Consider the following 17186-nt stretch of genomic DNA (forward strand, 5'->3'; position numbering starts at 1 on the left):
TATGTTCCCAGCAGGCCCACTAGTTGAAACACGGCATTCTGATTCATTTTGCGTTTGTGGAATATAAATTAATCAGCAAAATGCACTCGTCTTTAACCATCTCTGGGGGCGGCCATTTTGTCTTCTGTCGACTGAAAATGACATCACAACTGCTTACAACGACCAATCATGGCAGACCTGTTTTCGGAATCTGAGCCGTGATTGGTCATTGTGAGCAGTTGCGATGTCATTTTCAGTCGACAGAAGACAAAATGGCCGCCCCCAGAAATGGCTAAAAACAAGTGGATTAACACTTATTCCACAAATGCAATATTTATCAGAATGCCCTGTTTGTACTAGTGGGCCTGCATAGTACATATTCTTGCAAAAAATGTTTGCGTTGACTTTCTCTTTAAAGTTGACTTTTATCTCCTTTTGCAAAACAACTTTTCATGTGTTCTTTCCTCCACTAGATAATCCATCAAAGTTCAGGCCAAAGAGCGACATTGATGATAACACTGAGACGATTTCTCTACTCAGGTATTTAGACTTAGTAAATATTTACTCTCCTTCTTGTCTTTTAAATTTTAGATCTCTCACCACTTCACAGAATGTTCTGTAAATGTTGTGCTCTTTTAGCTCCTGTGAAATTTCAAGAGGAAGCTGCAGCATCTCAGACTCTTTAAATTGTAGTCCTTCTCAGGAGAGTGACCTCCACGCTGTTAAGGTACTGACAAAGTGTCAGCTTTCGCCATATTCCATATATTCAATACATACTTATGTCATTACCCGGCCCAACAGTGTTATGATTTCTCATTTAATTCTTTCACATGTCTTAAGAGTAAATTCAGACACGTTACTTTTTTAATTTTTTTTACTTGGAGTAGAAACACAGTGGTTTGTTCAACAAGTTGAATTTGCTGATTTACTGATAGATGACTGGGATAGGCTCCATCACACCCGCGACCCTAGTGAGAATAAGTGGTCCAGAAAATTGCTGGATGGATTACTGTTAGAATGTAAGTCAACTCAAAAAATTCTTCTATACGGCCCCACTAGTCTAAACACTATATTCTGGTTAATATAGCATTTGTGGAATATGAATTAAGCACCAAAATCCACCTGTTTTTATCCATCTCAGTGGGCGGCCATTTTGTTCCGAAGGGCTCAGGTAACGACCAATTATGGCTCAGCTTCAGAAAAAAGGTGAACCATGATTGGTCGTTACCTGAGCAACAGTGATGTCATTTTCAGTCGACAGAAGTGACAAAATGGTCGCCCCCTGAGATGGCTTAAAACAGGTGGATTTTGCTGCATAATTCATATTCCACAAATGCGATATTAAACAGAATGCTGTGTTTAGACTAATGAAGGTGCATTGAACATACTATTGCAAATAATTTTTGGTGGTTGACTTGACCAATCACGGCTCACTTGTTTTCTGAGTTGGTCTTACAAGCCGAGCCATAATTGACCCTTACCTTAGCACTTAGGCACTGTGATGTCATTTTCAGTTGACAGCAAAAGGCAAAATTGCCGCCCCTCTGTGATGGGTAAAAATGGGTGGATTTTGCTGCTTAATTCATATTTCACAAAAGCAATATTAATCAAAATGCCCTATTTAGACTAGTAAAGCATAGAACATCCATCCATCCATTATCGATACCGCTTATCCTCACAAGGGGCGCGCTGGAGCCTATCCCAACTGTCTTCGGGCAGTAGGCAGGGGACACCCTGAATGGGTTGCCAGCCAATCGCAGGGCACACAGAGACAAACATCCGCACTCACAATCACACCTAGGGGCAATTTAGAGAGTCCAATCAACTTACCATGCATGTTTTTGGAATGTGGGAGGAAACCGGAGTACCCGGAGAAAACCCACGCAGGCACGGGGAGAACATGCAAACTCCACACAGGGAGGCCGGGGCCGGGATCCAACCCACGACCTGAACTGTGAGGCGGATGTGCTAACCAGTCGACCACCGTGCCGCCCTGCATAGAACATGTTAGTGAAAAGTTTTAAGTGGGCTTCCCCTTTGAGTAAATCAAACGTGCTTACAGGCCACTTAATTGGTTACAGCTGCACAATCATAAAATCATTAATACAAGACTTGTGTTAAAGCACAAGTTAACCCAAACTTTTTTTTTTCCAGAATAAGTTCTATGCAGGCCCACTAGTTTGAAATACGTCATTCTGATTACTGTTGGGTTTGTGAAATATAAGTTAAGCAACAAAATGCACCCACTTTCAGCCATCTCAGGGGGCAGCCATTTTGTCACTTCTGTCGACTGAAGATGACATCGAAGTTGTACAGGGCTTAGATGATGACCAATCACAGCTCACCTTTTTTCTGAAGCTGAGGCATGATTGGTCATTATCTGAGCCCTAAGCAGCTTCGATGTCATCTTCAGGTGAGCTTCAAGTAAGTCAAAGAATAGATTTTAAAATCTTGCAGCTTTTCTCTAAATCTCTAAATGGTCTTGGACCAAAATACATGCAAGGAAGGTGGTGGACCAGTCCGTCAGTCTGACGGAGTGGCCACCTCTGCAAGTTAGCAGCAGTTAGGTCATCACGCAGCTGTTACACTGCATTCCAGGCTATTCGTAAGATGGATTGCCTGCCTGGACTGCGGGTGTCTGCGACGCGGAGCCCCATGTCTTTTCAAAGTCCATCCATCCATCCAGCCTCGACCAGCCACGGGAGCTAACAGCCATGGCTGCCTACATCTCTGCCTTTATGGAACTGTAACAAAACTATAGTGTCGTTAAATGTAGAGCTGGGCATTTTACGGAAAATTTAAGTTCCGTCAATTGCCATCAGTCAGCAGCGTGAGTACTCTTCCGTCAATCGTCTTTCGGTCTATTTGGCTAGCCTGACCAAATAGTAATCACCAAAAGGCCGGTCCGCCTATCATTTTAAATGGGCTTCCGCCATCGCTTCCGTCAATAAGCATCTCAGTTCAATTTTAATCAGTCTGTCCCTCTAAACCGCCCCCCCCCCAAAAAAAAAACACATCATATAATGCACTATTATGCGGTTATTTTGTGCATCTACATCATTCTGCCCAAAGAGCTTTCCAAAGCTTCACATGCACTTATTTTATTTTCAAACTTAAAAACGCCCAAAAGTTTAAAATGGCTTACTTTGGACAGGATCCCCTCATTTCAAAGTTTAGGCTCCTTGACAATGTTGTCGAGATGTGCTACTATGGAGTCAGAACTACCTTCGACTACCAACATTGAAGTTAATGGTAAAACTGAATTTCTGCCATTACAAATAGTCAAAAGCGTACACCGCAGCAATTTTGTTGCTCCTTGTATTCTTAATTTTGATGGGCACAATTGCAAACAGGAAACAAGCTCAGCCTGAAGTTGTGGATACAGTCCTCAAAAACCTTTATGTAGACGACTGTTTAAAATCAGTTGCCACCGAAGCTCAAGCGATTGAACTGAGAGAAGACGTTGTGTGCCGAGGTTTTCGCTTGACAAAGTGGACGAGTAACAGTCGTAAACTGCTTGCATCTGTTCCAGACAGCGAGAAAGCAAGTGGATTGAAAGACCTGGATCTGAACCACGATGACCTTCCCGTGGAAAGAGCCCTAGGACTGTTGTGGTGCATCGAATCAGATTCATTCAAATTCAGAATTAGCGTAAAGGACAAACCCCATACAAGACGAGGAATCCTTTCAGTCACAAACTCGATTTACGATCCACTTGGTTTCATTGCTCCAGTCGTCCTCCCAGCCAAGATGATCATGCAACAACTGTGCAAGGAAGGGCTTACGTGGGACGATGAAATTCCAGACCAGCTATCACAAAAGTGGAACATGTGGCTACAAGAACTTCACCAACTCTCAGATATGAAATTAGCCAGATGTGTCCAACCAACAGATTGAAGCGGGCCGTCGCTTGGATTCTCAAAGTAAAGGACACGTTGCTGCAGTGCTGCAGAGAAACCAGGAGGGGTCTACAACAGGGCCCAACCGCCAAACGAATGACAATTGTAAATTGACTGTTGAATGTCTAAAGAGAGCCGAAATGGAGATAATCAAATACATTCAAAGTCAATCGTTCCCTGAAGAAATGGTCATGCTATCGAAGGGAAACAACCTAAAGAGGAGCAGTCATCTAATCAAACTCGACCCAGTGATTCAGGATGGAGTTCTGAGGGTTGGAGGACGTCTAAGTGCATCTGCAATGCCAGATCATGTGAAGCATCCAATCATCATCCCAAAGGACTCACACATCACCACACTAATCCTAAGAGACATTCATGAAAAGATTGGACACTGGGCGGAATTACATGTTCTCGAAATTGCGACAAATGTATTGGATACCTTCGGCGAATTCAATAGTGAGGAGGCTTTTGTCAAATTGCGTGGTCTGCAGAAAAGTAAACGGCAAGGCTCTTCAACGAAAAATGGCAAACCTTCCTCCGGACAGAATAGTTCCCGACAAATCCCCTTTCTCAAACGTAGGGTTGGACTATAAAGGCCCGTTCGACGTGAAACAGGAACGCAGCCGCGTGAAAATATATGGAGTACTCTTCACTTGTCTCACCACGCGGGCGGTGCATTACATACATTGAAGATGCTCACTCTTTGGACACTGATTCATGTGTGAACGCAATCCGTCGTTTCCTGTGCAGACAAGTGGAAGTTATGAGGTCAGACAATGGGACTAACCTCGTAGCAGCCGAACGTGAATTAAAAGAATCTCTTCAGCAATGCGATCAATCAAGGATCCAAGACGCACTAATGCAAAAAGGAATTCAATGGATTTTTAACCCGCCTGCAGCCTCCCGTTTCGGGAGAGTTTGGGAAAGACAAATACGTTCCATAAGAAAGGTGATGAGATCTGTGCTCAAGGAACAAATCCTTGAAGATGAGTGTCTGCAGACACTGATGTGTGAAGTGGAATACATACTGAATGATAGACCACTTACAACAACAACCAACGACCCCACAGATCCCGAAGCGTTAACTCCAAATCATCTGTTACTAGTGATGCCACCTGGATTGTTCAGTAAAGAAGACTCATATACACGCAGGAGATGGAGGCAGATTCAATATCTAGCGGATTAATTCTGGAAACTATGAGTACCTCCCACTTTTATAAGAACGCCAAAAGTGGAATCAAGACAAACCTGTCTACTGGAGATATGGTCATGATAATGGATGAATCTGCGCCCCGTGGATCATGGTTGATGGGAAGAGTCGATTGTGTCATCCCAGATGCACAAGGGCATGTGAGGCGTGTCATGGCCAAGACAAAGACAAACACCCTGGAAAGACCTATCGACAAGTTATGTCTCATCTGTGAGGCGGACAGTTAGAGAATTTAATTTGTTGTGTTAGATCGTAAATCACTGTATACTATCTGTTTCTTAATTATTCGGCTCTCGTTTGTTTATTGAGTAATTGTAAGCCTGCTAGTCTTTCAATTAGGGGCCGGAAATGTGAGAGCCAATGCTTTGAAGTATTATTTTAATTCTGTCATCAATTCTGTCATCATAAAGTTGTATCTCAATTTCTGTCATCATAAAGATTTAATGCACTTGTAGTAGTAGTAGCATAGCAGACAGCGTTTTAGTATACAGTGTGCCGGTAGTCACGGAAGCAAACAGCTTTTGATCGTGCTCATAGTCTAAGTACATGTTATCCATCTGCTGTACTGAATAACATTGCTCACTTTGTTGGATTACAAAACCTTCAATACAAGACAAAAAAGGAACTTAGAGTCCGTGTGAGTAATTGAATGAAATTCAAAATCATGGATAAGAAGATGTGCTACTATGGACGAGTCAGAACTACCTTCGACTACCAACATTGAAGTTAATAGTAAAACAGAATTTCTGCCATTACAAGTAGGAATGTGCATATGAATTTTGATTGCATTTATATACTGTTTCAGACACTAGGTGACAACAGAACGTGACAAACCAAGCCAGGAAACAACACGTACTGCAATGCTTTTGCCTCCCTGCTATGACGTAGACAGGCTTAGATGGAAAAAAAAAACAAGCCAGGCTCCAAAAGGGGGCAGGTCAATCTGGCTTTAGTGACCATAAAACCCTAAATAAAGACCTTAGATTACTACAGATTCTTTTAGGGGGAGTCAATTATAGTGCTGACAACATTTTTACAAACAGACCAATTATATAAATGCCAATGTTCAACCCACTCAAGTGTCCCTTTAAAACAAAATCCAAAATCCAAAAGCACATGCATAACGCTGCTGGAACGCATTTAGAGTAAAATGTTTCAAATTAGTCCGCTGATAGTGTAGTGGTACACACGCCTGAGTTGTGTGCGGGCAGCGTGGGATCGATTCCCGCTCAGTGACAGTGTCTATGTGTGCCCTGCGACTGGCTGGCGACCAGTTCGGGGTGTAGTCTGCCTTCGCCCATTGACGGCTGGGATAGGCTCCAGCAACTCCCCGCGACCCTATATAGGATAAGCGGTTTGGAAGATGACATGACATGTTTCAAATTATGATTCTAATTATATCTGATTTGCACCTGTTTGTGTGATCCTTAAACGATTGTGAAGAAGAATGTCTATTAACATCCATTGTTCTCTATGAGAGCACCGAGCAAAGAATGTCTGTGGAATTTCACTCTCCTGTTTGTTTTTAGTACAATCCTGGACCAAATCATTATTCGTAATTCCACCACAAGGTGTCACACTTGACACAGTGGTCAGAGAGTGACTACAGCGAATGAGAGTAATTTATTTTTCTCGCATGGCTAAAGCACATTTTTGGTCACTATTGGCTATTTTTTGCAAAACTCTTCACTCAAATAACACCAAATTGAAAAAACTGTATACTTCTCTTGCAAAAGCAAGTCTCTCTTAATTCTTCAAACCTTCAAAGGAAAATATTTTTGCATCAAACTGTCATATTAGTAAGCACACAATATGCCAACTACACACACTGATGGGAAGAATGTGCACAAGGTATAGGCTATGCCAAGTTGAAGTATAAGTCATAGTTATGTAAACACACAGGGATCCACATTTCAAGTATTTTTATTCAAGGTATTTTCTGTATTTACTGTAAACATCAAAACAAACACAAAGCAGTGTTTTTTCCATGTCAAACGACAATTATTGAATGTATAGTTTTGCAAGACGTTTGTTGATCATTTGGAAAATTAGTGCAAAGCAGTGAGTTATTTGCAGTTCTGCAAAAGCATTACTGAATACTCAAAGAGTGCGTTGCAAGATTTCAAACTCGGTACTAAGCAGTGTTGGTGCTTTTAGTTTTGCAAACTTTGTGAGTGGTTTTGTGATAGATGATAGTTTTAGAAATTGCCCTACAAGAATCAGTGTTTGAGTTTAAACTTTCAGAGAAAGAAAACTGTAATAGCAAAATTACTAAAAGCAAAGGGGTGCAGCTCTCTAATTTTGCCATACTTTCATGATTCATATGCTTCTTTTGATTCCTGCCCAGCACACCTGAATGGTTCTACGTATCTACACTGGAGGAGCAGAGTGGTTGTCATTACGAATGACTCTGTCAGGTTGATTATTGTGATGATTTGATGCTCTAGCAACTTCACCCTGCAATAGCTTTTCAGTTTCTCACTAAGCAGAACATTTTCTGGACTGTGACTGGTTTATGAGAATGGTCTTTTTAGACAATCTTTTCCATCATTTGTCACCCTTAAGCCATATTTTCCTTCAACAGACCATATTCGTCATGGACATTCTTCAAGTGAAACCACAACGACATTCCAACTTTTTGAATTAAAAAAAATATTTGCTCATCACAATCCCATTCATAGCATGTCACCAATGCATTAACATGCACACATTGCATGTACATTGCAAATTGAATGTGTTGCCATCATCTTCCTCTGCTTTCCTCCAGTGGAGCAGAGCAGCTGCTGTCACTTAATAAGGAAGAGTGGAACATCTCCATTCAACAGCTCTGTTCATCTCTCGAAGGAGAGAAAACATCAGCTCCTGCTTTCACAGCTACTAGCTACACAATAGAATTGTTGTACTACCTTTGCTTTCTGGTGAACAAAAAGAGGTTACCAACAGGCTGATTAACTAAAAAATGTAAGAACAATTATTGTAATATTTAAATTCAATTTGGATTAAATTATTTATTCTATTTATTTTACAAAACTATTATAAACCATTAAAAATGTAATCATTTTGAATACATGTTTTTTCCCCATTAATATATATCCATCTGGATATTATTGCAAGTACTGTACACATACCCCAGATAAATCTGATAAAACTGATAAAACTGGAATCAGACTGAGTACAAAACTCATGATTTCATTTGCTTTCAGACCTGCTAATTTATAACATGCTGTATTACAGCTCAATCTGGTCATTCTCATGATGAAAATCTGTTTCATTCTTTCCTGCTTCAGGCACTAAATCAACAATTATGACAATTAGGCCCGGAACTGGGGTGTGTAAGCAAATGGCTTACACTTTTATCTCTATGTAACCAGTGGCAGAAGGTTTACAGCAATTGTAGTTGAGGTGTCTACTATTGGAAATATTTTTTTTACCTATCATCAGTTTTATTTGAATTTTATTTTTATTTCGGTTCAAAAAAATGGTGGCTTTGATAGTGGTTTAGAAATGTACTACGGTGGCAGCGACACAAAAAAGAAATCCCTTATTTTCTTATTTAATTATCTCTGCGTGTTAAACAAAAACACAACTTGTCATTTCTATTATTAAAATGTATTAAAACGAAAACATAATTTCAATATAAATGTAGTAAAATACTTTTCAGGTGGAGCATTGTGCTGGATTCCTGTTTATAAGCTTAGCGCTTCAGACGGAATCCATTTTTCACAAGGTGAGTCGCTGGCTCAGCAATCATTTGTTTTTGTTTCTTTATGCAACGTTGTGGAAATAAACTAAACTAGTTCTGGCTTGCTGGCTCTCCATTGTACTGAACTTGAAGCAAACAGCCCAATTTCTGAGGTAGGCACACAGTCAAGTATGCATGCACAACACACGTATGCCCGTATACATATGCATATTGATCATCATATATTAATTAAAGCTTTAGTACCAGCAGAGGCGCTGAAATAACGTGAAGAAAAGTGATCACAACTCTCAGGACCCAAGCAGTCAGCGGTGCTAGAAACATGAATTTTCAAGTGTGACATTGAAGTGCTAGGGCCACTGTTTGTGACACTGTTTTCACAATACCCCAAAACCTCACAGTGGTCTTGGGCGCCAGGGATATCATAAACACAAAACACAACTTATTTTGTTCTGTGAGTTGATGGTGCACTGCTAAAGATAGAAACACCCACCTCAATTTCATGGACTGTGGGCCCTGTGAACAAAATATCACTTTGTACGCCACTAAATCAATGATGCAAATTGAAAATACACTTATAGGGCCCAGACACTTGTCATCACATTTCTCACCCGTAATAGTAGAAGTTGTTTTCCACTATTGTCCAGCAGGTGGCATCATTTACTCTGGCAAGCTCTCTCTCTCTCTCTCTCTCTCTCTCTCTCTCTCTCTCTCTCTCTCTCTCTCTCTCTCTCTCTCTCTCTCTCTCTCTCTCTCTCTCTCTCTCTCTCTCTCTCTCTCTCTCTCTCCCTCTCTCTCTCTCCTCCCTCTCTCTCTCTCTCTCTCTCTCTCTCTCTCTCTCTCTCTCTGTGAAATTCCTTCTTTTGGGGAGGTTGGGGGGCTAGTAAGTGTATTTTGACATGGAAAAAACAGCTTTGTGTTTGTTTTGATGTTTAGAGTAAGTACAGAAAACACCATGACTAAAAATACCTGAAATTTGGATCCCAGTGTGTATACAGAACTGACTTAACTTCAACCTGGCATAGTGCACAGAGAAAGCAAAAGCCTGATGTGTTTTTCATTCTTCCTATCACTGTGTAGTTGGCACATTGTGTGCTTACTAATATGAGAGTTTGATGCAAAAATATTTTCTTTTGAAGGTTTGAAGAGTTAAGAGAGACTTGCTTTTGCAAGAGAAGTATACGACGTTTTAGTAGGGTTTTTCGAACCCCAAACCATCTCCCCCCCCCCCCTCTCTCTCTCTCTCTTTCTTTCTCTCTCTATCGTTTTCTTTCTGTCTCTTTCTCCCTCCCTCTCTTTCTCTCTCTGCGTGACAGTTACTCACTTTACACTTAACATTAGGACTACCAGGATTTTGGTACTATTAGAACTACGAGAGCAGTCATTTTTATGAGGGGCCGTTAGGGACATAATTCAGGAATAGCTCTCACGCTTCTGAAATGCTTTCATACACACAAGTGACATTTTTGTTTCTCATAACACAAGTGAAATGCACTCATACACGCTAGTCAAATACTTTCATACCACACTAGTGAAACACTGCGGTCAAGCCAGCCTCCACTCGATTAATCCAAGTCAAGCCAGCCACCCCTAATTTCCTTCATATCAGGCATTACAGTAACAGATCGCCAACGAGCGGTGAAAGCCCCCTTCAGAATAAAAGCACACCATTACGCCTGAACTGGACTTCAATCCTTCGGGTTGGAAATAATTATATTAAATGTGCTCTCTGTAATAGCGTGGCTAGTCCACTTCTGAGAGAATGTAGAATGGTTCATTTGAATCTTGAGCTGCATTAAATAAAGTTGAAATATGGAAATATCTGCCGGTATACTTTTTTCAATTATTATCATCAAAACCAATCCAATTGGTATTGCAACACCAGACCAGTCCTAATTCAGGACTCCCGAAGGACACTAGATCACCGCAGACGTTCACTAAAAGCGGTCCCATCCAAATTTGATGTTGCCTGTCGAAATAAAAGTGTCCTGAAATATACATATTTTACTGTCATCAGGCTTGACTTTAAAAAATCATTAGAAATTATCTTTTAGCTATCGTGATACCAGACCAGTTCTGGAGGACACTGGACCATCCCAGATGTCCACCAAAAGTGGTCCCATCAAAATCTGATGTTGGCAAATATGAGAGTTTCCCTACTGAGTATGAAAGCATTTTTCCTAGCATATATGAGCGCATTTCACTTGTGTTTATGAGCAACAAAAATTTCACTAGCGTGTATGAAAGCATTTCAGTAGTTTGTGTGAGAGCTATTCCTGAATTATGTCCCTAACTTCCCCTTTTCATTTTGACCGATTGCGCTTTGTTGCGCTCTGGCAATGACGTCATCGATTAAAATTATTATTACTCGCTGCTCGAGTGTCCAATAAAGGTATTTTGTAGGGGTGTAAAAAAAGAATATATAGATTTGGACCGCTGTTCTGCTAAATTGTCCTACCCTGTCGAAACTTCCTACCGAAGGCTGATTTGACAGCCTGTTCTGCCAAAATGTCCTACCCTTTGCGAAACTTCCTACCGAAGGCTAATTTGACAGAGAAAATATTACCGTGCACTGTCAGTTTTTTGGGTTAGATGCAGACTGGTAGGTAGAATTGATCAAAAAAATCCCATAGGAAAATACTTGAACAGAGATGAAAGCAGATAGTACGTCCTGACAATTGAGTGTAGTATACGTACATACACTGCGTGATGAATGTTGTCACTATGTTCAAAAGCTACTACAAGAAAACACACACTGCTTAAAAGCTATGACAGATATCACACGCCAAAAGTATTTTTGAGGCAATGAAAAAGTCAAATAAGACTCAATAAAAACGAAAATAGTAAGTATTCACCAGTTTTAACCAAATGTACAACAGGTAGGACAAAAACTTATACAATTCCCACGAAAATATGGCGTAAGATAGCTGTCAAAAAGGCATATGTGTGATTAATGATTACTATCCGTAATAGTAATTATTTGTGTTTTAATTAATTCCCTGTGAGCACAAATCAGAATTGTGAGGGTTTGATTTTTTTTCTAGTGAGTATGAATCAAAACTTTGAGTTAGAATTTTTTTCTTGTGAGTATGAATCAAAATTTGAGGTTTTGAATTTTTTTCTTGTGAGTTGAAATCAAGATTTTGAGGGTTTGAATTTTTTTCTTGTGAGTATGAATCAAAATTTTGACAGTTTAAATTTTTTTCTTGTGAGTATGGATCAAAATTGTGGGTATGAAATGTTTTCTAATGAGTACAAATCAGAAATCTGAGTGCATTGTTTTGTGAATACAACTCTCGCTTCTATTGACTACAAATCTTCACTACGCACGAATTGCCAGCTGAGGATACGAATCACTTTTGTGAGAGGACGAATCACAACATGCAAATTAGGATGACGTCACGCAGGCCACAGGCAGGTCCCAAGGGCTGCTGATCGAGCCGCGATTCCTACACCCACGCATGCGTAGAGAAGAAGAAATCAAAGTTGGCCATCCCGCCGAGCGCCTGGGAGTCGGACAGCTTCTGACTCACTAACAAGTTCATTTGATATATTTTTTGATCAGGAAAATGAAAAGAGTTGTCATTTTCTATTTTATCAATAGATTGGGAGAAATTAGGAAAGAAGTTACTCCATGAGTAATGCCCCTTGGTAATGAGGATAATGGCCGCACCCCCTACTGTTCTATCCTTGTTTGGTCGGAGTCGCTGGGGAGACCGATTACAAACTCTCCATTGGAAATCACTGAACTTTCATTGCTTATAACGTCCAAAAACGGTGATCAATAGGCACCAAAATTTATGTGGACATCCTTACTAATGACCACTTCAACATATCAAAAGGATTAACCTCTCCGTGGATGATTTACGTGAGAATGAGGAAATGTGGAAGTGAGCAGAGCTACATAGATTTATGCTGGGACGAGCGCACACTGCTTCTTGCTCCAAAAAAATACACTGCTTCTTTGCTGATCTCAGTTAGAACAGGCGAGGCATTTAACACCAGTCAAGATATTTACAGAGACTGAAGGGAATGAGTTGACGTGCACATTTATTTGGATGAGGAATGGCCACAGTTTTTCGACTGACAACATACCGTAACGTAACAGCCAAAATGGTACGTTTCAACGCGGCCACACTCGGCTGTGCAGTCAGCCTCCTCGCTCTCACGCCGCTTCACTCACATCGAAACTGGCGGCTGCCAGCGGTGTCAGACAACGAACGCGACTCAGAAGACTCAGGCTCATTATCACCTCCACTGATAAAGTTTATCACCGGGGGCTGATAAAGCTCCATGCTTGCCTGATCGCTTGCCCACCGCCAGTCGCCGTCTGCCTCCCGAGAGTTGACACGAATTTAGAGTCGCTAAATATCTGTGTTCGTGTGCGCATTCCTGCTTTTGTCCGCTTCAGCCTGCATAAGTGGAGAAGCGATCGCCACGGTATTTTTGATTTTGTGGAGGTGATCATGATGAGATCACGTTTTATGTCAATAAATCCAAACTATTGTGCAGAACACTTTTATACTTTCACAGGTCAAAGTGGACAAGAGTAGTAATATGCATTTGCATTTTGGTGGCGATCGGTCGCCGTTTAAGACAACAGAACTGCCAAAATGAGCAATATTACCACGCTTGGCTCCCTCCCGTGACGTAGACAGCTGAGACCGAAAACATAACAAAAAGGTGCGGGGCAATTTGTCGTAAACCTAATTACAAAAAAAGCCCATAAGTCACTACAGAGTCTTTTGAGGTGGGCATTTTAGTACTGGTGCCATTTTTACATGCAAACCTATTATATAAGTGCCAATGTTAAGCTCATCCAAGTGTCACTTTAATATGATCATTTATTCCATAAAATTGCTCTATCTCGGATAATAGCTTTAGACTCACAGTCTTACGGCTATAAATTGCAATCTAATGACGCGTTTCACTGTTAGCATTAGTACGTGGCTAATGTTGCTCTGTTTTCAGTTTAGTAATGTGTAACCATAGTTTTTTCATCTGTACCCACAATTTAGCATGTCGACAAAAATGTATGTATTGTATGGATACTGTTAATAGCTCTTGCTAAATTGGTCGCTCCGTTTTTATTGATTAAAGTAGTCTCACAGAACAAAAAAAACAAGGACACTGTAGTGTTTAATGCAAAAGAAAAAAATGTGTGCACAATACGTCTTGTAGAGTGTCGACATCACAGAGGGCTATTTTGTTGTACTACAAGCTAGTTTAAACTGAAATGTAGTGACAAAAGTGAGGTTTATCATCTTTTCACATTTTATTGAGTGACGCTGCCCTTGTGTTTTTTGGGTACAAATATTACATATTCACAAGTACAGTACAGGGAGTCCTCGTTTTACGAATGACTTTTGTTCCTACGATGTAACACGAATTTCCACACATGTTGGATTTCACCATTAAAGTCGAAATTTACGTCAAAATACTTTGGATAAAAAAACAGAAATACATTAAAATGAAAAGCATAAGATGCTGTACTTAGCATTACTGCTGAGAAGTCGATGAAGGAGGAGAGGAGAACGAAAAAGGCAAAGATACTGCTAGCGCGTGAACAGACATGATCGAGACACTCTGCGCATGCTCATTACTCAACCGCAAGAAATGCTGGTCTTTGTATACAGGAAGTGCTTGTATGCGGAAGTGCGTTGTTTGGCGCGAAACCCATCGCATATACACAAGCAAAGGTAAACAAGCTCAGAGACGCAGCACAAAAGCACACTTTTGGAGCGAGGAGGAAAAAGCTTAATTCCTGTGGTGAGTGACATGAATATCAAGTGTTTTATTGACAGTTGAAAGTAACAAGCAGAAATCACGTCCATTTGAGTCATGACGCCATGGGTTGCCGTGCACAGTGGGTTACTCAATTGTCGGAGCAACTCTGTCCTCTCAATCATGTAAACGGGATATTCAGAACGATTCATAAATCGGAATTTTGACTTTTAACCCAAATATTGACTGCATGTAAACGTAGTCACTATGGTGCTGGGGACAAAATGGAGGAGGAGGCACGGCCATCGTCGAAACGTCGTAGGTCCTGTACGTCATAATTCGAGGACTGCCTGTATACTTTCCTTGTAGACACTTATGAGATAGTCTGTGTTGTGTATATTTTTACGAGGTCGTGAAATATACTGAGATATTAATAAATATATGCCCGCACGTCAGCTTCATCTGAGCTGGCTTTAATGCAGGTGACTTAACATTACAACAGGTCTGACTGGCAGTTCACTTCTACGTCTCCTCTGTAACTCCAATATCCAAACCACCAGCACCCTCTATTGATACCTAGCTGTTTAACAGAGCAAGACTGAAGAAAGACTGAGGTTTTCTTAGCCACCCCGTCTAAAGTCTAGAGCACAGCCAAATAGGCTGTGAGATTTTGAACTAACTCAACAGCCTACAATTGACCACATTTCTTTTGTAAATGCAACCATTACCTGCCAGATTAGCGGTACTCAGACACACCGTCCCCAGCTAGCTCCCTACCACTTTACAACTGAATCGAGTATTCATGAGGGATTTTCCATTGAAAGCTACGTTGCCCAGTAGAAGCCTCCGTACAGGGCAAGTCTGCACACCAAACATAGGGTGATGTTATAAACAGCATAAGTAAGTGGATAATTATTTTTCAACAAATAATGGCTAAACAGTCAACAGGCCTCACCTGTCTTTTTTCCTTAATAGTCTGCAGGTTAGGCCTAACAGAAAATGTGAAGGGATACCCACACAGTTATATAACACAGAGTGCCTATTCTCATTTACTGTCGGGCAATTGTAAAACTTTGTGATACGATGAGAAATCCTATTTCTTCTGTAATCAATAATCAAGTGGCCTTGTGCCAAACATTCCCAAGAGACTCAATGATTTTGCCCCAAACAAACAACAAAAATAGTCACTGCCATTTTTAGTTTAGTCTTTAGTACAAAAAAACATTTCAGAAAATATTTTACATTTTAATTATGGTTTTATTTGTTTATTTATTTTAAAGTGTTTTATTGGTTAACAAAATAGAATACAAAAATTCATATAAAGATAGCTGGAGTATGTAAAAGTGTGGTATGTGGTGTGTGTCAGGGGCAGAGCTATGGGTGGGCTTGGGTGTGCACCGGCCCACCCAAATTGACAGACTGCCCACCCAGATTGACAGACTGCCCACCCAGTGAGATTCATGAAAAACAAATGCTTTTACATTTTTTGTAAACTATTATGAAATTATTTTTGAATTTGTGTTTTGTTGTTTTTTTTATTGTATTGAATATTAAGAATATTAAGAATATTAAGAATTAATTGTGGTTGTCTAAGGAAGATATGAACTTCATATTATTCAGTTTGTCATTTTATTTGAATATGCGATGTGTCGGCACAGGAAGATTGTGCTCAGTGAGGGAAATATTCTGGCCCAGCCTGATTTTTCCAGGCTATATATATATTGCACCTCCCAAAGAGCAGAATTTAGTTTGCACTCTGTATTTCAGTCGATAAGAATGGAATCCTTAAATTTCACTTATAAGGTATATCTCTAAATGTTATTCAAAGATTTGTGTGCATCATGTCGTCAGAACCATCAACAATGAAATGAAAGCAAAGCCCATCGAGACAAAATTTGCTGCAAAATATAATGCTAACGTGTCAATCACAAGTCATGATACTGAGATAACATACTCTGAATGGTTGATGCAAACAGTGAAGTTCGTTCTTGAGAGACTTTCATGTCTCAATACAGGGATCCCAGCGTAAAAACTGAAAACAGTGTTTTCAGGGGAAAAACGTAACAAAAGTTGTCGGAAATAGAGGCAATGTAAGATGGCTGCCCTCGGGCTTCAGCTACAAGGTGCCTTTTGATATTCCATTCATATAAACTGTAAGTCTGTGGGTGTGGTGTGGCGGATTGGTAGTCGTGACTAAACTTGACTTGACGTGACTTGCGGTGCGGCATTGGAAGTTCAGGTGCGTTTGAGCACGGCTGTAAGAGGACGTTGCCTGCTGACATCGCGGCGGACCTCTTCCGTTTCCAAGCGCTTCCATCACGGCGAAAGTGGCGCCGCGGCAAACGTGGTGGCCAGCTGGCGAGGCTGAAAAGGGAGCTGACGCACGCTTCTTCTCCTGCTCACTCCCGGACGCACAGATGTACTTCGCTGTGGCTCGCTCAAGACCCTGTTGCTGGCTCCTGCTTGATGCCCGTCGTCTCTGCGTCGAGGAGTTTCGGCTGTGCCGCCGCCTATCACGCGCCCTTGGACACGGTGTGAACCGCCAACTTCTCAAGGAGCTTCCCAGGGCCTGCCAAACGCGGACCTGCTGCTGCTCCCACAAGTATAGCGTTGTTGAACGCCCGTTCGTTGACGAACAAATCGTTTATCCTGAGGGAGCTATTCCTTTCCAATG

General features: G+C 40.9%; 1 protein-coding gene across 2 annotated transcripts in view; it reads left to right on the plus strand.

Annotated features, from left to right (window-relative positions):
• Positions 1 to 16779, plus strand: part of LOC147144143 (inactive serine/threonine-protein kinase ULK4-like) — a 21374-nt gene extending 4595 nt beyond the window's left edge. The window contains exons 11-15 of one of the 2 annotated variants that reach the window (XM_086037525.1): positions 453 to 519; positions 619 to 706; positions 1835 to 1985; positions 3512 to 5725; positions 16752 to 16779. In XM_086037525.1, the coding sequence (XP_085893651.1) occupies positions 453 to 519; positions 619 to 706; positions 1835 to 1930 (251 nt within the window). In that variant the 3' untranslated portion in view covers positions 1931 to 1985; positions 3512 to 5725; positions 16752 to 16779. The remainder of the gene's footprint in view (positions 1 to 452; positions 520 to 618; positions 707 to 1834; positions 1986 to 3511; positions 5726 to 16751) is intronic. The other variant, XM_086037526.1, reaches the window with a different exon arrangement.
• Positions 16780 to 17186: the final 407 nt, after the last annotated feature.

This window comes from Filicampus tigris, chromosome 8 (genome assembly GCF_054856515.1).
Source record: "Filicampus tigris isolate MCC_2025a chromosome 8, RoL_Ftig_1.0, whole genome shotgun sequence".
NCBI lineage: Eukaryota > Metazoa > Chordata > Actinopteri > Syngnathiformes > Syngnathidae > Filicampus > Filicampus tigris.